General features: G+C 37.0%; 1 protein-coding gene across 1 annotated transcript in view; it reads right to left on the minus strand.

Moving 5' to 3' along the window:
* Positions 1 to 23,773, minus strand: part of LOC103530705 (dynein heavy chain 5, axonemal) — a 157,844-nt gene that overhangs the window by 121,860 nt on the left and 12,211 nt on the right. Inside the window, exons 8-26 of the mRNA XM_030444932.1 lie at positions 23,338 to 23,524; positions 20,594 to 20,759; positions 20,400 to 20,493; positions 18,863 to 18,961; positions 17,009 to 17,190; positions 13,872 to 13,991; positions 12,901 to 13,102; positions 11,721 to 11,816; positions 10,794 to 10,967; positions 10,610 to 10,699; positions 9,755 to 9,910; positions 8,680 to 8,819; positions 7,141 to 7,292; positions 6,009 to 6,216; positions 5,136 to 5,223; positions 4,901 to 5,024; positions 4,629 to 4,792; positions 3,498 to 3,590; positions 2,128 to 2,331 (exon numbers count right to left, since the gene is read on the minus strand). Coding sequence (XP_030300792.1) covers positions 2,128 to 2,331; positions 3,498 to 3,590; positions 4,629 to 4,792; positions 4,901 to 5,024; positions 5,136 to 5,223; positions 6,009 to 6,216; positions 7,141 to 7,292; positions 8,680 to 8,819; positions 9,755 to 9,910; positions 10,610 to 10,699; positions 10,794 to 10,967; positions 11,721 to 11,816; positions 12,901 to 13,102; positions 13,872 to 13,991; positions 17,009 to 17,190; positions 18,863 to 18,961; positions 20,400 to 20,493; positions 20,594 to 20,759; positions 23,338 to 23,524 — 2,739 coding nt within the window. The remainder of the gene's footprint in view (positions 1 to 2,127; positions 2,332 to 3,497; positions 3,591 to 4,628; positions 4,793 to 4,900; positions 5,025 to 5,135; positions 5,224 to 6,008; positions 6,217 to 7,140; positions 7,293 to 8,679; positions 8,820 to 9,754; positions 9,911 to 10,609; positions 10,700 to 10,793; positions 10,968 to 11,720; positions 11,817 to 12,900; positions 13,103 to 13,871; positions 13,992 to 17,008; positions 17,191 to 18,862; positions 18,962 to 20,399; positions 20,494 to 20,593; positions 20,760 to 23,337; positions 23,525 to 23,773) is intronic.

A 23,773-nucleotide genomic window follows, 5' to 3' on the forward strand; every position in this document is an offset into this window, starting at 1 on the left:
CTCAGTGTAAGGGGTAGTAGAAGGATGCAGCTGCCTGATCTGTGCAAACACAAATTATATATTATGTCTTTCAAAGAGTTTAAGATTAGGACAAAATTATTTCACTTGAACTGTTTTTCTGGACTTCCACTCTTTGCACTTTACTCTTGAAGCACTTGAAACCTATCTGTAACTCAAACACTGACACAGATCAGGACATTCCTCATCCATTCCAATATTACTATGAAATTTACAATCTAGCTGCTATAACCTTAGTGGAAGTATTTCCCTCCTAGTCTCCCTCTAACAGATATTTGAATGGTAGAGATTATACTGAGACATCTTCACTCTAGCAGAAACAGTGTATTTAACCTCAGTTTACAGCTACAAACAGCTCAGCCATTTGAAGCAAGAGCAGTTTGGAAAAGAAGGATGGATCTAAGAAAAAAAAGAAAAACTTAGCTTGTTGAACCTTGATTTAAAGGGAAGAGAGCACTGAGTATCCTTACTTTTCATAAGGTAGTCCTGTCTCTGCACAGGTGAATACTTCAGTGTCATCAGCTCAATAAAAGTGTGAGATTCTCAGTTCAGTTACAGACAAGTGACCTTCACCCAGCTGAACGATGTTACTCATCTACAGCCTGCACTGTGAGGGTCCTGTAAAGCTGTTGTGGCTTTTCTGATCAATAATCATAGAATCATAGCAAGATTTGGGTTGGAAGGGACTTCAAAGATCATGTAGCTCCACTCTCCCTGCATGGACAAGGACACCTCCCCCTAGACCAGGTAGCTCAAAGCCCCATCCAACCTGCCCTTGAGCACTTGAAATGATTGAGCCCCCACAGCATCTCTGGCAACTTGTTCCAGTGTGTCACCACTCTCACAGTGAAGAATTTCCTCTTAATCCAAATCTTCACTCTCCCAGTTTTAAGATATTGCCTCTAGTCCTCTTGCTACATGCCCTTGTAAGAAGTCCCTCCCCAGCTTTCTTGCAGGCCCCCTTACAGTAGTGGATGGCTGCTATAAGGTCACCTCAGAGAAGGTGTCCTACCACTTTCAATGGCTTGCAAGTGACAGTTCCCACTGGTCCCACAGATTATTAAGACAGGAAGAAACAGCACCAACTCCTGAGGAATTTCAATGATAAGGAGCAGATTAATTTTACTACTTAGTAAAAAGGAAACATTATCATGTTACTGCATCATCCCATCTGATGGTGTCGTGTCTGGGTGGAATGACACGTGGTTAGCTCAGACAGGATCTCCATAAGCTGAGGTAACTAAGCATTAAGATTTGGAATACTAGAAGCCATGAAAAGGTGAAAATGCCTTGAAACTCCATGAAAACTCAATGCTTTGAAAGCAATGAAAAAGGTGAAAAGCCTGAACTCTAACTACAAAAGAGACAGCTGTGGGAACACAGGTGCCTGACAGATGATTTAGGAAGTTAAATTAGTGAGCAGTTACAAAGATAAGATTAGTCCTTCTTTTACTGCTTGTTTCTTGGCTTGACTAAAGCACTTTATTCAGATACAACCAGTAGCTGCCCATCCACACAAAGTTGAATTTCACTAGTCAGAATGTAAAAAGGGTTTATTTCATTAAATACCTCCTGCCAAAACACTTTTCAGAGCTTTACTCTTTATGTGAGTGGACTCACTTCCTAACGAAGGTAACTCCAACATCCAGATTTTTTTCTGGCTTGGAATCCATATTACTGGAAAGATTTTTTAGATTTTAGATTGTTTTGTGAAGAAACAGAAAATAAGCTTTCAGCAGTGGTTACTGAAGAAGGACTAGTTTAATATGTAGGAGTAATTTTCTAGTCTGCAGTTTCTCAGAGATTCCGATAAATTATTCTTTTTTTTATTATGCAGAATAGATGCTGTGAGAAAGATAAGTAAGCATATGAGGCCACAAGCATCTTTGTGCTCCAACTTTATTTTCTGCTCTTCTGCTTTCTTCTTTAGATGGATTCATTGGTAAAGAATGACATTCTGGGCAACACAGAGAACATATTATGAGTACATGGGTCCTACCGTGAAACCAATGCCTCCTACTGAACACACAGCCTCCTTACACAGCCCAAAATAATTAATTTAGAAGTTTTTGCAATATAGCAACATATTGCATTAAACTTGGATCTAACCTCGTTCCATATGCCTGAAAATTCAGAAAAGCTGTTCAGAAGATCCGATGCTTCAGTTTTAAGGGATAATATAATTGTATTTAGTTGGATCACCACTTTGTTTACATCCTTATGCTCGATGATCTGCTTGTCCAAGGGTTTCAGTGCCACCGTTCTGGTGAGTTCACTCTCATCACCTCGCTCTACAGCAACAGCCTGTTCAATCTGGTATAAAACAAGAGAAAATATGTCCAGTATTTTGGGTTGGGTTTATTTACATTACAGAATGCCCAAATACGCACACACACATACTTCTAAGTAGAACAGATAGAAAGTGCAGGGAATGTATCCACAAGGAGAATTCCTGTTCTTAGCTTGGATTTTTACAAAACTATAGTTCTAGAGTCAAAGCTTGTTTTATAAAAATTACCATGTGGAGTTCTACATTAATCATCTCTAAACAACATCTGTCAAATATGTATCTTATACAACTGTGCTGTTTCCTGCTCCTACACAACTGCCCGGATCTTTCTGCTTGCTTTAGTGTAGAAGTATAATCTATACCTATTTTCAGTCAAAAAAGTCCTGGAGACAGTGGTGTGTTGGCTGCTTGGAAATAAGAAAATATTTCTGCTTAAGGAAACTGAATACAATCCATTGTCTCCTTGTTTGATTTTTTGTTGCAGCTTTTTTTGTGTGTGTGTGGTTTGGTTTTGGTGTTTTTTTTCATTATTTGCCGGACTTAAATGGGGGTTTTTTCACTGAAATTAGCTGATCTCTTTTTCATGTCAGATTGACAAAACAGAAAGATATTTTACACAGACTCCCTACAGCACAGATCTAAATAGATCAGTATTTCATTACCAGAGGACAGGATTAAGGCCATTTGATTGCCATCCCTGTGCATTTCTGTACTTCAAAAACTTCAGTTTGTATCTATACTTTCCCAAGGTTTCAGCTCTCATTTTAATGCCACTAAAAATACTTATATTGTATTTACTGTAGCATTATAGATGTTGTATGCAGCCTGAAAGTTTAACTTAAAATCTAGGTTTTGCCTGGGAAGATTTATCATAATTTACCCTAAATTAGTAGTATCCACGGACTATATGAGTTTTCACACATGATCTACACTATCATCATCATCCTTGAAAAGTAGATTTTAAATGGGTTTTTTTTTTAAGCAACTTTTGATTTAAATATTAGAAAGCACTAAATATAAGGTTTGGAATTATCTCCTATATTTAATTACTTGATATATAGAGATTAAAAATTAAACTTTCATTTAACTGAAAGATCAACCAGATTACAAGTCAAAGTATTGGCACTGATACATTAACCAAATGACTAAATTTTTCATGTAATAATAATAAAAAAAAAAACCTACTTACCTGCTGCTGTTTATGATGTAAGTGAGCAAATTTCCACAGGGGGATGTCTTTGGCTATTGATAATATGATATTTACTGCTTTATTTACAGCATTCTGAAAACAGCAAAATATTCACCTTGAGCACAGAGAGATTATGACAAACAAGGGAGGCCAGGTGACAAAACCAGGGACCTCCATAACAATACCAAAATGGAAAAATTATACTTCTGTCTTTACAGCACATGAGCTAAGATCACTAAAAACACATTTTGTGAGGGGAAAGAGTAGTCCATAAAGCTTTATCACAGTCATTCGATGCTTATGCGGTTCTCAAAACAGAACCTAAGACCTTTATGAGCAATAATCAATCATAATTACCGAATCATAATTACCATACTATTTCCCCTTAAAACGTTTATAAACACAGTGATTTATTAGTAATAGCTTCACATCCAGATCAGAATGCCTGTATAAATTTGCCTGAATTTTGGATGTGCAGTCTGTAATCTATACAGGCAGATATATAAATTATTATGTAACTTCTTTGTATGTTATTTTAAAATTCCACTTTGTCGTCTGATTTCTAACTGACACCACCATGAAAGGTGCAAATGAAATCTGAGAAATTATTAAACTGTGGATTTTGATAGTGACAATGCTAAATAAAAAGCCCACAAACCAACACCACAGACAACAAATACTATGTGAATTATTTTAGATATCATAGGAAGTTGCAAGTATGTGTACAAAATTTTTGAGGAATTAGTTTAAATTAAATGAATGTTCAATTTTTTTCACAGCTTAGGGCTTCAGGTTGGTAATATTTTTATTTACATTTCATGATTCTAGAATGGTGATTTATGAATGATACTTTAAACTGATAGCCTCATTTTGTATTCTGAAAGAGTGTAAGGAAATTAAAAGTCAAATCAAGCTGGCATTAATTTTTAATTTTGTATTCACTTTGAAATTTTTGTCTCTAAGTTACTGAGCTTCATATCCTTAGCACACAGAGATGTCACAAACTCGAGTGAAAATTTTTTTTCTTCCCTTTTAGTTCTTTTATCAGATTAAATTTGCACATGTTGTTTTCAAACAATGCATTTAATATGTTTCACCATAAATTACTGAGATGGGCAATTATTATGTTACCTGAATATCTTCAAGACTTGGTCTCAAGACAACATTTGGAATAGCCAGTTGAATTTCAGCTTTGAACAAGGGAACCTTCTGTGCCTCTACAAACTTGGTCATCTGATACCTGGAGTCAACAACTCGCAATCGCTGTCTTAAGGACTCTAAAGAAATCTTTGTGCCTAAATAAATACAGTATTAAAGTGAGGTTATACTTATTGCAACAAGCTTGGGGGAAAAGAAATCTTCAAGTGATATTAAAAAATTATACCTAAGACAGACAGACTTACATCTAACTAAAGAGTCAGTATTCTTCTGACAAAGCTGTCCCATCAGATTATAGTAACTACAGGACAGGCATTCTTGGCAGCGTGTTTTCTGTTTCCTGTCAAGATGTGTACAGGTGTATGGATCCTGCAAAGTGAAAGGGAAATTTCTTAGGAAAATATTATCCAGTAGAGACATGACATGTCAATTATCTGAATAGGTTATAAAAGGTTACTTTGTATAATGTTGACTTCTTACCTCCAGATTTCTTCCAGCATCTGCTTTCAGCCTGTTCTTAAGAATATCTAGCAGTTCATACACAGAGCATTCCACTTGCTGACTCTGTCTACAAAAACAACCTTACAATCACTCACAGCAAATCAAGCATAAGAAATACCCTTTGTTATTTTCCAGGCTCACACCCTCAGTCCTGCTGCACTGTGAAGAGTTGCATGTGCAAGGGAAATGCCTTTGCATGTTTCAGTTTGTTCCTATTGCTTGGGCATACAGAGAATATAAGAAATTCAAAATATCAAAACCCCCACTTGTTAGACTGTTACATCTGATTCAACTGGACTTCATAATTTTTTAAACAGCTTTTTTCCAGCTAGGCTTAATAAAACTGGCTGATCATGATGATGCAGTGACATAATAGGTGAAATCAGAATTAGTAAAATATAACAACAACAAAAAGCATCTTCTTTTGTACAATGAGCACAGATAATTACTTGGAGAAGAAATGAAAACTTTTCTACTAGAACCTGGAAAATAAGCATAGGCAAAAAAGATCTGGGGCACTGGGAGAATGGGACATCTTACATTAACTAGCTAGCAATTAAAATCAGACAATTTACATGGGGATGATATTTCAAGTCTTACCCATCTTATTTTTTCTTGCTACTGATTAGAAAGCCATAAGAAGAAAAATACAAAATGCTAAACACTACAGATGCAATTTTACATATGCTGTATTAAAGGTACTTGGGAATTTCTCCCTTCCATCCTGAGACTTCTAGTTTAGACTAGTACTCTATTACAATAAAATCTTAAAAGTAAACTATGCAGAAAAAAAAATCCATAAATAATCCCTCCAAAATACAGCCTTCAAATCAGTGCAATTAATAAACCTACTGAGACAGCTTGTGAGCAGTAGAGATAGCAAGCTTTTCTATCTCTTCCAGGAAAGAAAGCACATCTGTAGGTTCATCTTCTGGCAAAATTATCAGAGTGGTGTTAGACATCTCCTCCAGGATTCTTTCAATTCTGCATTCCAGGGTATCAGCTGCTTCTTTGACTATACAGTCCAGATCTCTCAGGGTACTATAAACACTCTTAATAACTACATAAGGAAAACAAAATGAAAACAAATAATGCAAAATACAGACCTCTTAAATCTCATCTACTTCCTGCTGCCCCCCCGCCCCAGGTATTACAATAAAATGAGGATTCAATGGCAATGTAATATGCAAGATCTGAAACAGAAACATGATTGCTTTGCTCTACTTTGGAATCTTGAAATGAAAGCATCTTATGACAAATAGCACAATAGCCTTCAAACACTCTCTCTTCCTGAAAAGAAACTCTTTCTCACTTTCATGAAAAGGATCAACAAAATACAACGGAACACAGAAAGCATACAAGTATTCAAAATTATCTTTATCCTCCTACATATATCCAGTGGAAACCTACAATTTTATAATAGTAATTAAATTATAAATTCCATGTCTAAAATTTCCCCAGCCAAGATTAACACACTGGTTTCATCACTGGATTTCTTCTTTCATGCATGTGACCTTATGTGCTTTAGAAACAGATAGATTGAGTGTTTTAGCAGATATGTTTATTAAACTAAAGGTAGTTTTAAAAGGCTCCAGGGAGACCTTATAGCAGCCTTCCACTTTATCAGAAGAGTAAAAGAGGGCTGGGTTTTTTATGTGAGAGGACATAGAGGAGGTAAAGAGGCATCATCAGGGAGGGGAAAAAGGATCAGTCATCATAAAAGATGACTTAACAAGATCTGTTCAAAAAAATTGCTGCAAAAACATCCCTGGCCTATCCCTGCCTATCCCATCAGGATACAGACATACAACTTTCACCTTACTCATGTCTGACTTAGTTCCATAGTTCCACAGTCAGAAGGAAGGGACCTGGCATGATTTTCACTAGTATAGATGGAGTGCTCTTCCAAAAATTAGCAAGGAAATGTCCAACAGTCATCACCTCATCGTATCAGCAGTTCCCTACTTCTTCTCTTGCTACATACATTTGTTGATGTTCAAAGAAGTCCATGACAGCTGCAGGAGGCCTGGAGTAAGGGCATCATCAATTTGTTCTATGAATGGTTTCATCAGTGGTTTCAGCATAACAGGAATCCCATTCAGACACTCTTTGTAGCTGACCAACAGATTCTGGAGTCTGAAAGATGTGATCATATTTATAATGTGCTAAATTGAGATATTTGAAACATAAAGATGTTTGGACACATTTTGTTAACAAGATTTTCAAGTTCTGATCTCATGACAAAAATCAGAACTTGTCCCAGATATTCCTAGCTCAAACCAAGCCTTTTCCTCCCCACTAAGAGAAAAGCCAGACTGGGGAAATAAGTACCTCTATAAGTGACTGTGATCAATCTAGAGAAACTTAGTTGCAAGAAAAATTAATTACAATTTAAAAAAAAACAGAAAATTGAAAACACATCATTGTAGTTCCCTTCTTCCTATCTCACAAGACATGTCATGAAATTACTGCTTATAAGAAAAGCTATAAACAAACCACTTAGGGCACCAAATCCTAAAGAAAAACAGGCCAGATTCTCAATATACCAGTAATACTGTTTTTCCAGTGTTGCTTGTGCAAAAATCTGCAGTCTCTGAATATTCTTTCTTTACTTCGGGAGTCATTCTGAAGTCTTTTTTAGACTAGAAAGTCAATTTGGATAATTGTTTTATTGAAAACATTTCCTGCACTTATTTATTTCTCCTGGAAGGCAAAAGCTGAGGCTGCTGCTTCTTAGAGGACTGTAGCACAAAGAGTTTGCCTTGCACATTAGAAAATTTAGGTTCCCTTGTCCTAAAACACTCTGCAGATAAATAATATAAAATATCACATTATAAGAGTGGAAGACATTGATTTAACAATAGGAAAAGGGAGGAGGGGTTGAATTCAACTGTTCATTAAAACTTTTTGTCTCTTTTTGTCCATTTCTAGTTAAAACTATCTAAAGAACACTCATCACAAAGGATGATTTTTAAGACCTATCATCCTTGCTTAGAGACTTAGAGAATTAATAATCAACATCCCTGAGAATGAAAAGAACTCTTCCAGCACAGCACTGGACTATTACAAGAAGAAGAAATAAATTATTTAAAATCAACAAAAGACATTCAGCATTAGAAAGTGTATTACAACTTAGGTGACCTATACAAATGCTTGGATTGTGCTTCAATCAACTGGTAAATTCCAGCTTGTTTTTCTAATAGAAAGAAGCTTTTGATGCTAACTATAATAAATTGGAGTTGTAATCCCTACATGACAGTGTATATAGATGCCTTAGCAGTACCTAGCAGCTCCACTGACAGAGCAGCTGTTGCAATAACAAAACAAAAGCACACTGGCATTTTCTAGTAGTGAGATACTTGTAGAGATATGAAAAAACTGCATGCTACCAATATTACTATGGAAATGTAAGGGGAAACAATTAAATTTCAATTAAACTCCATCAAAGGGAAAAATCATAAGTCAAAAACATATGCAACAGACTCATTTCCAGATGAGAAACAATCAAAAAATGTTCACTCACTCCATTTGATGTCTTTTAATTTGTTCTCCATCTGCACACAAGCCAAGGACAACATCTGGAACTTCAAAATGCATTTTTTTCAGGTATTTTGTTTCATAAAGTACTTCCAGGATCACTGGGTCTAAGTTTACAAACAACTCCTTCGTGGCCCAGTACGAGGGGGAGGAAAGAAAATTAGGAAGTAATTAGGTGGTTATATGTAGTGTGATATAACTGGAACTTGTAATAAGATGTAGATGACTAGAGAAGTTTTTTTTAAGTTTATATACATGTTTCTATACAGATTTTCATCCTCTACAAATATTTGGATTTTCCAGAGTATCCATGAATCAAACTCCTGCACTGATTTTAGTTTCTTGTGACTCCTTCTCTGTTCCCCAAACATTTGTCTCCTGTGTCTTCCTACAGCTACATTCTGTGGAAGTTAGCTTGCCTTTCATCACGCTTTCTCCATCATTAGACTAGAGAGAAATGTTGTGAAGGTTCATCACAGCACACTTTTCAGGGCAATAAATGCTATCAAGATGCTAAATAAAATTGAACATTAGGTTCTAGTTATTCATTACGTAATCACTAGTTCAGCAAATACAACATTTTAACCATATGTTCTCTGTAATATAGCAGAAAAAATGTGGAGTTAGAATGGTAAGATCTTCTGTTTCAGCACGCAGTTTTGTATGCAAATTAATGAATAAATGCAATATACTCAACACAGTGCAACTGACCACTGTAGAAAAGACCTTCATGGAATGAAAAATTCCTTCCTTGACTAAAATTTTGGTTAACATAGAAAATAGGACATGAAACAGTATCTAAAAAGATGTAGATAAATTAATGATAGATACATATATTTGCTGAGTACTTGCCTCTTCTGGGCACTGAGACAGCAGCCTTACAAATTAGAGATATAATGAAATCTGTCTATATAATATAAATATACACAAAATATACCTATGAGTAGTTCATTTTTTAAAGCTATTAAGATCACTTTAATGCTATGCTAGCCTACTCATGATAAGATAAAAGAAGCATGTGTAATACTAAACAGCAATACAAATTTAAAAATCATATTTACCTTGGTTTCTGGGTGTCTGACAAGTAAGGAAGAACACAGAGAATTTCTTGCCCAGTCAGCAAACCTGCACCAGGCTCTATGATAAATAAGTTCAAACTCCAAAAGAACAGCAGCCATTTCATTGTAGCTCTTAACAACCTTTTTCATTTCTGGAGTCTGCAACTCAAGAGTTTAAAAAAAAAACAAAAAACAAACAAAAAAAAAAGCAAACACCATTGACGAATCTAACACAGGAGAAATGCCCTCCAGTAAGCACTTCCTCGTCACCATCAGGAAAACAAAATGAATAGAAAGCTTTAAATCATGCTCTTGCAGAGACAAGTAAGACACAGAAATATATTTAGGAATTTAATTATTAAGAAGTATTTAACTGCTTTAACAATATAATTAATTTCCTTATTTTTCCTCCCAGTCTTGTCCATAGAACAGGCTATCGTATGATAGATGCAAGGCACTGATGTCCCATTGAGAAAGCTTATTATTTTATGAACAGTGCCTAGTGCTTGAGGTTAAATATCTCAGTCCTCTTCGTTACAGAGTGTAGCAGACAGAACACTCTAAGCTCAGGTACAGGGCCAACACTGCTGTATCAGGATTAACATGAGTCAAGCTCCAGAAGGAACAAAAGCACCAGCTCAAGTCATAAGCTTAATGTATCAAGGGAAAAAACTGTCCTGAGCTGCAGAATAATAATGCTGCAAAAAGGAATTAAAATCCTAGAGCAAACACACCTACACTGTTGTGTGAGCTTGAATACAAGTTGCTAGAAAAGCTAGAACAGGAAAAGAAAAATAATGTTTTTGTTAGTAACATGCTTAAAATCTTAGCCTAAATCCTCCTGCATTAATTTCCAACCTTCAAAAGTGTGGTTTTCTTTTTGAGGAATGTCATTGGATGGTCAATTTTTCTATATAACTGCTGAGCCCACATAATTTTCCCTGTTACCTAAAAAAGAGAAGATAAGAGGTTGTAGTTCCATTATTTTAAACACAGTCAAGAAGAAAAGTCCTTTTGCTATTTCATTTACTCCAGTTCTTACTGGTGGCATGTTACGTGGTATAGGTGGATTTTCTTTTTGCTTCTGGTAAAGTGCTTGAACAAACTCCAAGTCTTGACTGTACTGCTGAAGCACAATGGAATACTTCTCAGTAAGATCAATATGATCATCTCCAATTTGTTCAAGCTTCATCAGAAATCCCAGCATCTGCTCAGTCTAAAAAGGAAGATGGAGCATTTACTGCAGAAGATGTTAACAGTTCAGAAAGTAATGGTTTGTAAAGTATTTTTTAATTTAGAATACAAGCCATGTAAGTTTTTAGGTTGCTTTCTAAGAAACACAGAGAAGGCTTCAGATATGATGCAGAAAAGATAGTGAATTTTACTTCTGTTATTTTGTGCCATATAGAATGCATTTGTCATGCTATGACCCAAGAAACTGCTACCACACCAGCATACTGGAATTTATTTTTTTTTCCTGAGTCATCACTCTTTTCTTGAGTCATCACTCTTTTTTTTTCTGCAAACAGTTGTGGCAGCACACCCACACTTCTACTCATGCTTCCTTAACATCTTTTATTGTGATCAGGGCCTGAACTAATGAACAGTACTGACCCTAAGGTAACAAACGGCAGAAATTATTTCATGATTCCTACCAGACCAGCTTAGAAATGCTACAGGAAGCATGGGAACACCAGGATGTAGAAAAAAAAAATCAAGGAAATAGAGGTATAAAAATTGTAAGGAAAGATAAAACACAAAACTGGCACCAAGTAACAAAGAACATTATTTTCCAGAACTGCAGGCAACTTCCAGAACACTTGTAATAGGCTTGATGCCCTCCCACATTATCTCAGGCAGCAACCAGCACAAAGAACACTGCTGGAAATGAAGGATTTCAGTAGGAGCTGTGAGTACCCAGCCTTTCTGAGCACCAAAACAAGTGATTTGCATTTGTACAATTACTTACAGTTAATGTCTTCTCAAACCAGGAATCCACAAATTCTTGTATGGACTCATACAATGCTTCAATTTGGTTCTTAAATTCAAGGTAATCTTTTTCAAACTAGAAAAATGTAGAAGAAAAAATAAATCTATATGCATTTTCCACTAAAAGGCTTTCCTCCTGCTTAGCCAGAGAGGCAGAGGATGTGGCCATTAATACTGGCTGTAATTGTATGATTGCTGTGTTTCCAGCTTGTGTGGAGCTGTGCAGTCAGACCTGTGTATAAATGTATTTTGTGTCTGTGTTCATCCATGCCTGTTGGGAACTACATGCTCAGCCTTGCAGCTGAATGGACCTGAGAACAGGGAACTGCAACAGCCTTACCTCTGTTGAGCTGCCACATCTGGCAGCCCCTATCTGTAATAATCTTTCTTGCAAGTCCAAAATACTGAGGACCTACAAAATGCAAACTTCCTTTCAAAGAGAGCACACCTGAAGGTCAAAAAGATAGTCCATAATATATATTGCTCCAACTATTTAAGAGTAGAAAAGTCACAGAATATTTATACACTTCTAATTCCAGTTAACAGTAAATTTTCTCTTTCAGAACAGAATCACACAGCAAGTATTACAGAAACATAATCCACCCAGTCAGAAGAAAGCCAAAGGTACTCTAGAGTAAACATTTAAAGTTCCTGACTGTTGTAAAATGCAGTTCAGAAAGGCAAGAGAGTAAGTCAACATTTCTTGGAAATACACTTGTATTGTGAAGCTATTAATCCTGCAAATCAAGCAGGCTACAGCTCAAAATTAATGATTCAGCATTGGTCTGATATCAGTCACTTCTCCTTCTAAAATGCTCATCTTAGTGCCTTTACTATTTTTACTATTAATATTTCCTTTACTATTTTATTAGGTATTTTCACTAACACTGGGTAACTCTTGCAAACAGATAAAGTGCATTTAATCCACTGACCTGCCTGAATTAGTTTTTGGTCCATAGTTCAAAATAGATGCACCTCAAAACAAATATCAGAAAAGTTTTTTGTAGCCTTATCACAAATTGTATTAACAGATATGAAAGAATTATTATTAATGGAAAATACAATACACATTACTATAACATTTAATCTTCTTTGCATAACTCCATTGAAAATCACAGAATTAAGGGCAAGACCTTCAGATAAGTGATGAATGTTTATACCTCTTTTTTTCTGTGATCCAGAACATCATACTGTTTTGACTTGGTGTTTGTAGCAATGCTCTGGTAAAGAGCACTGATCTCTTCAATACCTTCAATTTTTAAACGCTGGAGCTGTAGAAGGCTTTCCATAATATTGCTCATATCTGAAATCTTCTCCAAACGTTTACAGAATGTATCAAATTTCCCAAATATGTAGTTTTCACTAACAATAGAGAGAGACTGTTATGCAAATATATTTGTAATAGGTTTTTTTTCTATTTAAGCCACTTATATCCTTCCAGAACTGCTATTAAGTTTCACATTTAAAAAATCCACGTTGTAATAATTGCAAATAAAATTAAAATCATTTTAAAGTAATGGATAAAAACCACAAAATGCTTAATTCTTATATATAACCATTAAAAGTCTTGACCACATTTTACAGGAATTGGTCTTTTTTAAAGACATTTTCAGGAGATACCAAAATGTGCATGTGCAATACTAAGAAATGCCCCACTGAGTGCCCATACAGGTAAAATTCCAATTGGCATTGTGATAGATAAACCAGCTCAAAGCTGACTAAAGTGCTCTGAAGTCTTTTCACTTAGACTCAAATTTGTCAGGATTTCCAACCATATATAAACATAGGTATTAAGTTAACATATGCATAAATTCTCCTGAAGGACTCTTGGACAACTGCAACAAGTCTCTGGCAAAAAACTGTTACTGGGGTATTCCTGATTGGAAAACAAACAAACAAAAAAACCACAAAAAACAAAACAAAACAAACAAAACCAAAACAAAACAAAAAAAACCCCAAAAAAACCTGAAAACAAAAAAAACCCCAAACAAATCACTTCTGCAATATCATGTTCTCACTATAATAAATACTACATTTTTATAGAGTATTTAGCTTTCCTGCTAGCCAGCATATATGACATTTCATTTGTAAATTTTATATATGAATATGATTCAGTATTAGAATTATTTACCTGAAATCAAATTGCCTGTTACTTAAAATTTCCTTTAGTTCTTCTCTAATTCTTCGAAAGGATGATTGGTACAATTCTTTGAGGGAAATGCATTGCTGTATTCTCTTTAGCAATTCTGGGCTGAGGAGGAAAGCACAGAAGACAGAAAATCACCCTAAGGAGATCTTTAGAAGAGTATAAATAAAAATAAACACCTCATTCAGATATGCAGCTTAATATGAGAACAAAGAATTATACAGTACCTGAAAAACATTCAAAATATGAGGACTACATTAAAATTTTTTGTTTAAAATTTATTATCTAGATCGGATATTTTTAGTTTTGGTTTTATTGTCATCAAACCTAAACTTTTACACCATTGCCCAGAAAGGACTTAAAACAGGTAAACCCTGGCTACTGAATGCTTACAATCTGGCCTTTTCTAATCTTCTGTTAACTGAGTTCTGCTGATGGGTTTTCATTCATTAAGTAGACAAGACTAGAGATGTGTTTTTCCAGACTACAGTAAACATCAGGAAAGTCTTGTCCCTTTAAAAAGATACAGCTGGGAGATCTTGGTTCCTAAGGTCAGGGACAGTTATTTACATCTTACACACAGTTGTTCTTTAACTCTGTAGTAGATGAGATATATAGATGAGGAAGGGAATTTAGCAATATGCCATTTACCCAAGACTGTTGGCCACTTTGGCTTTCATCTTCCAAAAGATCATTGAGAACTAAAATGCTGGTTAAATTTTATAGATTGAAAACACTAGCTGGGACAGAGAGAAATGAGAAACTTTTGCAGGGACAGCAGCAGCAAATGAAAAGAAACTTGAAAAAATAAATTCAGCTAGAATGAAAAAAAAATGTATTTTACCAGTACTTAATTGAGGACAGCTAATTTCCCAACATTTTCCCTTATCCACAGAAAAATACAGGAGGGACTAAAATTATTTGTCAGACTTACTTTTATGCCTCTAGACTAGTTACATTAGTCAAGTGTAACCTTTGACTTTGTCTTGACTTAAGCACAAACATTCCAACTGTCAATATCTTAAAATGAATCTTATAACACCTTTGCCATCTCACCTCAGTAACCATAATTGGTCTCCACTTATACTTTCAAGAGACTATTCCAATCATTACTTTCCTAGTTGATAACTTCAGATATCATGTTGATCTTAACGCCCTCTCTATGGTATCTACCTTCTCCCTGACATGAAAAAAATCGACTTGTTCCTACAGTATTTGTCCCTCCTAGGCTATCTCCATTTAACTTCTCAGCCTTCAGATACACTTGTTCCATCAGTGAAATCAACATTCATCACCCATTTGTTAAGATCCAAGCACTTCTGTGCTTCCATTTATCCTCCATGTAGCACTTGGGATCAGCTCCTTGCAAGTAGCTATAGAGGAGCTAACTCATCCCTTCCTTGAAATAATCTCCTTTAGTTCTTCTGGTAGTGATGCCTACAAAACATTCAAGAGCATCACAAGTTTTGCTAAACCCACTGTCATTCTAACTGACCAACACTGTATGACTGATAGTTTTTCTCCATCCTCTTTTGCTCCTCCCATCTCACTATTCACTTCTTATGTTTTAGATCAAAAGCTCCTTAGCACTGAGGCAAACTTTCATTCATTTTCTGTATAATGGACAGACTGGAAAGATGGGCTGACTCCAATGGGATGAGGTTTAACACGGCCAAGTGCCGGGTCCTGCACTTTGGCCACAACAACCCCATGGGGAGCTCCAGGCTGGGGACAGAGTGGCTGAGAGCAGCCAGGCAGAAAGGGACCTGGGAGTCTGGATTGACAGGAAGCTGAACATGAGCCAGCAGTGTGCCCAGGTGGCCAAGAAGGCCAATGGCATCCTGGCATGTATCAGAAACAGCGTCAACAGCAGGTCCAAGGAGGTGATTCTGCCCCTGTACTCAGCCCTGGTAAGGCCACACCTTGAGTACTGTGTTCAGTTCTGGGCCCCTCAGTTCAAGAAGGATATTGAGGTCCTCGAACAGGTCCAAAGGAGGGCAACCAGGCTGGTGAAGGGACTCGAACACAGATCCTATGAGGAGAGGCTGAGGGAGCTGGGGCTGTTCAGCCTGAAGAAGAGGAGGCTCAGAGGAGACCTCATTGCTCTCTACAACTACCTGAAAGGAGGATGGAGCCAGGCGGGGGTTGGTCTCTTTTCCCAGGCAACTCTCAGTAAGACAAGAGGGCATGGTCTTAAATTGTGCCGGGGGAAGTTCAGATTGGATATGAGAAAGAATTTTTTCACGGAAAGGGTGATCAGACATTGGAACGGGCTGCCTGGGGAGGTGGTGGACTCTTTGTCCCTGGAGACATTTAAAAAGCGACTCGATATGGCACTCAGTGCCATAGTCTAGTGACTGTTGTGGTAGTTGATCAAGGGTTGGACTCGATGATCTCTGAGGTCCCTTCCAACCCAGCCTATTCTATGATTCTATGATTCTATGATTCTATCTGCTGAAAAGCAGGGACTCTTGCTATACTAATAGGTGTAACAGGAACAATAGAAAAGAAAAACAAAACTAGTCTCACGCATGCTTAACTAGCAAACTTACAGTAATTCTAGTTTATTTAATTTGCAATCCTTATTCTTTTGCTTATATAGCATACACCATGAGAATACAAGAGGGAATACGAGCCTAAGTCCCATCCTATCACCCACATACTTCACTCCAAACAAAGTACAATCACACCGTGATTCTGGTCCTGGTGTATTCCCTGGTGTATCCCCTTCCTCAAACTGACTTTACTGTCTACTACCAGCCAAATATAAACATTAGATGAAACTCTGTCAGCCTGTCCTCCTAGCTTCTTTGTTCCCAGTTCTAATTGCTTGACTGTGTTTCCATCTAAAAAAAGACATGGGGACAAAATATCAAGTGTTATACACTGATACACATCTACACACTATTCAATTTTCTCATAACATATAGTAAATTTGTTTTTGTAGAGTACTCAATTTTATACAAAATGAGTACTTCAAAGCTTAAAATTAATATGAAAATCATTACCTGGTAAGAGGATGAGTGGTTACTTAAATTTGCCTTTTAATAATCTTGATGACTGATTTATTATTTTACTTCTAATATTAACAAAAGAAGATGGAATTATTAAAATTCTATCACCTGTCCAGATCCCAGATCTTTGAAACACCTTCACGTAGATATGTCTTGCATGTGTTAATCATTTGATTAGTAATTTTCAGAAGAAGAGATGTCATGCGCTCTGATGTGTTGTAATGAGGTGATATACAGTAGATCATAGAGACAGTATTCATTAAGCTGGGTACATGCTCCATCATTGTTACCTACAACAGGAAAAAATGGGAACATCAGCAGTATAAGTTTCCTAAAAACTTACACAACTGAAAATGTGAGAGCTCTGGGAATATGTTTTTCAGCAGATAACCATCTTTTTTTTTTTTTTTTTTTTTTTTGTGACACATTTTTCTTGTAGATATCTCATTGTGAATTGGACCATTCAATTCATTTGTAACGACCTAACACACTATGACCTAGAAAAAAAAATGGGACAAATGAACAGGGCTTTTTTCCAGAGAGTGATTTTCCAGAGGAAAAACAGAGGTTGTAATCTTTTTGGCCATGGCCTCCACTGTAGGAAGGTGCTGTAGTCTGCTTTTCAAAGGAGTACGATACCTGAGGAAAAGAAGTCATACACTGCTAGAAAAGAGTGGGCCTGTTGTAGGAAAGGAAGTTGACCTTTATGCATTTTGCCTAGATCTGTACAGAAGAGAAATCCAGAGGAAAGAGGCAATGCAACAATAATCTCTCAGTATCTGAGGATACAGAAAAATAGAGGGGGTTTTTCCCCACAGAAAACTCCACAGAAATGCATGCAGGCCAGAAATACTGAGAACACAGAACAAGGCAGTAACTGGACTAGTCAAGTTCAGTATGGCAGAACAGTGAATATTTGCAGAATAAAAGCAAAGTAAAATAGCATCATGGATTCAAGTAGAGTTAAAGCTTTGAAAACAATATTTAAAGCAAACGTAAGAAGGTAGATTATGTGTAAATCTTCTGAACCATGTGAGCTTAAACAGTTTTGTGTGGTTGCTGTGTTGCTGTGTGGTTCAGAATTCATGCTCTCAGGTAAAAAATGACATCTGAGACACAAATGGTTATGAAATAAGTTTTATCACTTTATCATTTGAACCATGATGACAGGAAATATGCCCTACCTGCAAGAGAAATAGCTTTAACTTGTAAAATAAGTGGAAGCTGTTCAATTTCAGCTCAACTAAAGGCTTAAGATCATTTTATGACATTTGCATTAAATCAATCACAAGAAACTGCTAATTGAAGCATGGAGACAGGAATAGATATCATGTGTTAGGCCCAGTCTTGGGGCCTACAAGAAAGTTGGGAAGGGACTTTTTACAAAGGCACGTAGCAAGAGGACAAGGGGTAATGGCTTAACAGTGGAAGAGGGGAAATTTAGACTAGCCTAGGAACTTTTTTACTAATAGAGTGTTAAGACACTGGCACAGGTTGCCCTGAGAAGCTGTGGAGGCCCCATCACTAGAAGTGTTCAAGGCCAGGTTGGATGGGGCTTTGAGCAAGCCAGTCCAGTGGGAAGTGTCCCTGCCCATGTAGCGAGGGTGGAACTAGACGATCTTATGGTTGCTTCCAACCAAAAACATGCCATGAATCTATGATCACAAGAAGAAAGTCAGCTCGATGCCAAGGTTTGAAAAACATTATCTTTTGTTTATTTTTCTCATGCTCTTCAATTATCTTCTGGAATAACAACTCCCTCCTTACACAAAAAGTAATATTATCCCTGACTTAGTCCTAATCTGTAAACTCGGTTCACTAATGCCAAAGGAGTTAAGTTCTTACAGACCATGAAGCAAAAGAGTTAAACACAGTACTGAGAAATATCTTTTTTTTTAAGCAACAAAAGCCTTTCCTTTGTTTTCTGAATTTGACATAACATGCCTTTAGAGTCCTACTTACAGGTGAAGCTTTGGCAAGTAGATCAAAATATTTCTCCAATGTATATAAGTATCTCACATTGTCTTTAGCCTCATTGGCAGCAATTGTTACACTACCATCCTGAAGGAATTAAAAAAAAAATACAATTAATGCTGTTAAAGTTTACTGAATGGGTTCTTGCTGTTTTACAGTGCATGCTACCACAAGATTATGATTCCATCTTGCAAACATTTCCTCACAGAAGTTCTCTCAAAGAAGCTGCTTCTTCTTTAGATAAGAAATACCAATTTGTGCATGTAAAAGCAGTTAAGATCCACTTGGCAACCAGCAGCATTTTGGACATGATTTTGAGGAACTCCTTACTTAGAACCCCAAAGTTTTTCCTTCCTGGTAGAGGTGCAGCAGTGTGCTTTTGATAACCCAACTTGGTATTTTAGAACAGTTTCAGCGTGGTACGCATTCTATAGAAATGAGACAAGAACTCTGAAAAGTATCAGGGTGTTTCCCATCTTTTCTAATATTTAGGGAAAATGAGTTAAAAACTAACGCCTGTATATTCTTCCCTTCGTGACAGGTAGAACTATCCAGCACTTGGGAGGCAATTTGGTAAAAAGAAAGAAATCTAGTTCACCATCCTTGGCTTGTGTTGCCTCTGTACAGACACTCTCATCCATATTCCATTTATCATAAAAGTCTGCAAATATCTTAAGCATAAAATCAAAAACTCAGTAAGGTGACAACTTTTTCCTCGTCTATTTTCAAAAGAATAGACTACCTTTTCAATAAATACTAGATTATCTACATTCTGGTGGGGTTTTATTTGGGGGGGAGTGCATGTCTGATAGGCTGTACATGGTCTACAGCTTATTTTCTGTCTTGCCTACAATTTTGACTGACGAGTTTATATTACAGAGATCCACTTATCTAAAATAGCAGTTACATTACAAAAAACCAGTTGTGAGTCTCAAAGCAGTATGATGAACTTTCAGACATCTCTAGAGTTTGCCTGTATAGGGCACTGCTGGAGAGAGACAGAAAAATGTTGTACTGCTGCACTGCTTTACTTTCACACAACCATTCCTTGTCCCATACAGGACAAAGTAGTAGACAAGATGTATAGGCACAAACCCAAGATTTTTTGTAAATAGTAAGGGATGGTAAAAAAATGGACTAAAAGGCAAATTGGATTACACAAATGTTACAGTACCAAGGTAACAAAACAATATGACACCTTGACGACAGAATACATAAAATAACCAAATAAGTGAATAACTGTTAGGCAAAGGCTTATTGTTTTACTAGCAAATTACTCATTAATAGGCCTTATGATAGACCTAGAAACATTCTTACCACTATGTTAAGATACATCACAGTAGCACTAACTTCTTTTCAAGCTATTTATTGAACTTCAGAATCACTGATATGTTCCAACAAGCATAATAAAACACACCAAAAAACACTATAAACAGTCAAGACTATTTTTAGCATCGTGTTCAGTTCTATACGACAATTACAGTACTGCAGTAATTTAAAACTTTTATTAAAACATAGAAATTACCAGCTCTTTCCACTGCTTTAATGTCTTTGATCTCGCTGCCTGAAGAATACTTATAATTTTCTTTACTCTTGAACTCTTGATTTCTTCTAGAAGGCTTTGAAGAAAGAAACACATAAACATATTTAATACTCTCTTTGGAATAAAGCTTTACATTTATTTTTCAGACTCTGTAAGAAATAATGCAGAGATTTAACCTGTTAAATGATGACATTCTTGTCTTCCAATATTGCAGCTCTGCAGATGGACCAACATCATCAGCTTCTCTTCTCATTTGTTCACTCTCCACTAAAATTTGTCTGATCTGTTTGATCCAAATCATAACCACTTCTTCAAGTTTCTCAGTGATCTCTGTGTTACTGCCTTCAAAACCATAGAATGAAACAGTCTCATAAGTATCAAGAAATAAATACAGATTTTTAACTACAGAATTGAAATGTCCTTGTCAAGCATAAGATGAGACTCAATGTAATCTGAGTATATTCAAACCACTGACCAACAACAGCATAAGATTAAGACTGCAACCTGTACCAACCTGCTCTGTTACTAATGCATATCCTTTATGATGGAAACAGCTAAAAATACAGTGAATTTATAAAGAAAACACAGCAAGACACAAGCAATCTAGAAGGCTCCTGGAATGCATTGATTATAAGTTCCTTCTCCAAGTCATAGAAGCCAAAGAGGAGAGATGCTATGCTGCACCTTGCTATCACCAGCAAGGAAGGGGTGGTAGGGCATTCAAGAGCAGCCTTGGCTGCTGTGACCATGAAAAGGGGGGGTTCAGGATCCTTAGGGCAGCAAGGAGGGGACACAGCAAGCTTGCTCACCAAGAGCATATCATGCCTGAGAAATCTGGTTGCCTTTTACAATGGGCTCACAGACCTGATGGACAAAGGAAGAGCAACTCGTGTCATCTACCTGGACTTGTGCAAAGTGTTCAATGCTGTCCTGTGCAACATTCTGGTCTCTAAATTGGAAAGATATGGGCTTAATGGATGGATCACTCAGAGATGATGAATTGGCTGTATGTTCACAATCAAAGAATAGTGGTCAACAGAATGAGACCAGTGATGAGAGGCATTCCACAAGGCTTGGTACAGGGACCCGAGTTGTTTAGCATCTTGCATGTTGCTGACATGGGCAGTAGAACTGAGAGCACCCTCAGCAAGTTTGCTGATGACAGCAAGCTGTGTGGTGCAGTTGATGTGCTGGAAGGATGGCAGGCTACCCAGAGGGACCTTAACAGGCTTGAGATGGACCCATGGCAACCTCATGAAGTTCAACAAGGCCAAGTGTCCTGCACTTGAGACAATCCCAAGCACAGATAGAGGTTGGACAGAAAACAGGTTTAAGAACAGCTCTGAGAAAAAAAGCTTGGGGTTGTTGGTTAAGCAGCTCAACATGAGTGAGCAATGTGTGCTTGCAGCTCAGAAAGCCAACTGTATCCTGGGCTGCATGAAAAGAAGTGTGAACAGCAGGTCGAAGGAGGGGATTCTCCCCCTCTACTCTGATCTTGTGAGACCCCATCTGTGTCCAGTTCTGGAGCCCCCATCACAGGGAGGACATGGAGCTCTTGAAGTGAGTCCAGAGGAGGGCCGCAAAGATGATCAGAGGACTGGAGCACCTCTCCTATGAGGACAGGCTGAGAGAGTTGGGGTTGTTCAGACTGCAGAAGAGAAGGCCCTGGGGAGACCCTATAGTGGCCTTCTAGTATATAAAAAGGGTTTACAAGAAAGATGGGACAGACATTTTAGTAGGCTCTGTAGCAATAGGACAAGGGGTGATGGTTTTAAGCTGAAAGAGGAAAGATTTAGACTAGGTCTAATCACTGAGTAAGGGATTATTTAGTGTGAGGATGGTATGACAGTGCAATAGGTTGTTCAGGGAGGCTGAGGATGGCCCCTCTCTGGACATGTTCAAGGCCAGGTTGGATGGGGCTTTCAGCAACCTGGTCTAGTGAGAGGTGTCCCTGCCCATGCAGGAGGGCTGGAACTAGATGATCTTTAAGGTTCCCTTCCAAGCCAAATCATTCAATGATAAAAAAATAAAGCAGTGTGGTTTTTGAAGAAGCAGGTTTAAAAGGTCCAAGAAATGCATTTGCTATTCTGTATATTTTTATGCTTGTATTTCAGAAGTAAATTTCTTGTATTTAATTTCTCCACCCTTCTTTCTGCTATTGCAGCCTATTCCACATTAAAAGCAACAGACACCATTATTAGAAGTCATAATTTCCCCACATAATTTATCAGCACATCTTTTAGATTGCCCTAGCAGCTACGAGAGTTCAGCTCACTTGGTGCATTATATTTAGAATTCATGAAGCTTGTATTACCATGCATATAAAGTACTTTTCCAGATATATAACATCATTGACTCATCTTCAGAGTCACTAGGTTTTGTGGAAGTTGTCCTGACATAGGCTCACATAGAGTTGAAGGGGACTGAAAAAGTACTGACTAGTTTGGCATTACTTCACTCTGAAAAATCAAGACACAGCTAATTCTTTTTTCTTTTTCTTTTTTTATTTTTTTTTTTACATATATGTATATATATAAATATGTCTTGTTTTGACTAACAGCCCTTCAAAACCAGGAGACTGGTATTAGATAGGATCTCACCACTACCAGAGAAAGTTAAAAGAAACTGAAGAGTATAAACACTAGTAGATAACTTCACTAAGCAACTACATGGCCAGGAAACTAGGAAGAACATATGCCAATACGTATATGATGTAGCAAGGAATTACCTATGACTTAAAGAAGGAGCAAATGATTGATGATTTTATGATTTACACAATCAGAAACCTGGCAAGAATAAGCAGAAAAATGCTTAGCTTGGGGAAGATGAATTAGTTCTTCAAAGTACATTTTTGCTAATGATATAACACTTATTTTATGAAGAGCATCCTTGTGTTAGCTATGCCATAGGAATTACTCACCTGCAGTTATGTACTCAGATGGTTTCTGTAAGTTGCTGACATAATTATCAATATCCACTTTTGTGAGCTGAATTTTGTCTTCTATATTCTGTCTTGATGATGACAAAGTGCCAACGAATTTATCTACTGAATATAAAAAGTCTTGAATCTGGCTGCTCTTCAAGCCTTCTTTCACAGCTCCCCAGTTCTCATTATTTCATATTAATAAAAAGAAAAAAAAGAAAAAAAATTGAAAGGACGCTACACTTTCTTTTGTTTTCTGAACAGAAAAGTTCTTATTCTTGATTAGAAAGATATTTCTTATTCATAGAATGCCTTGGGTTGGAAGGCCTAAAGACCTTAATGACCTTAAAGATCATCCAGTTCCAACCCCCCTGCCATGGGCAGGGACACCTCCCACCAGACCAGGTTGCTCAAGGTCCCATCCAACCTGTCC

This window comes from Calypte anna, chromosome 2, assembly GCF_003957555.1.
Source record: "Calypte anna isolate BGI_N300 chromosome 2, bCalAnn1_v1.p, whole genome shotgun sequence".
Classification (NCBI taxonomy): domain Eukaryota; kingdom Metazoa; phylum Chordata; class Aves; order Apodiformes; family Trochilidae; genus Calypte; species Calypte anna.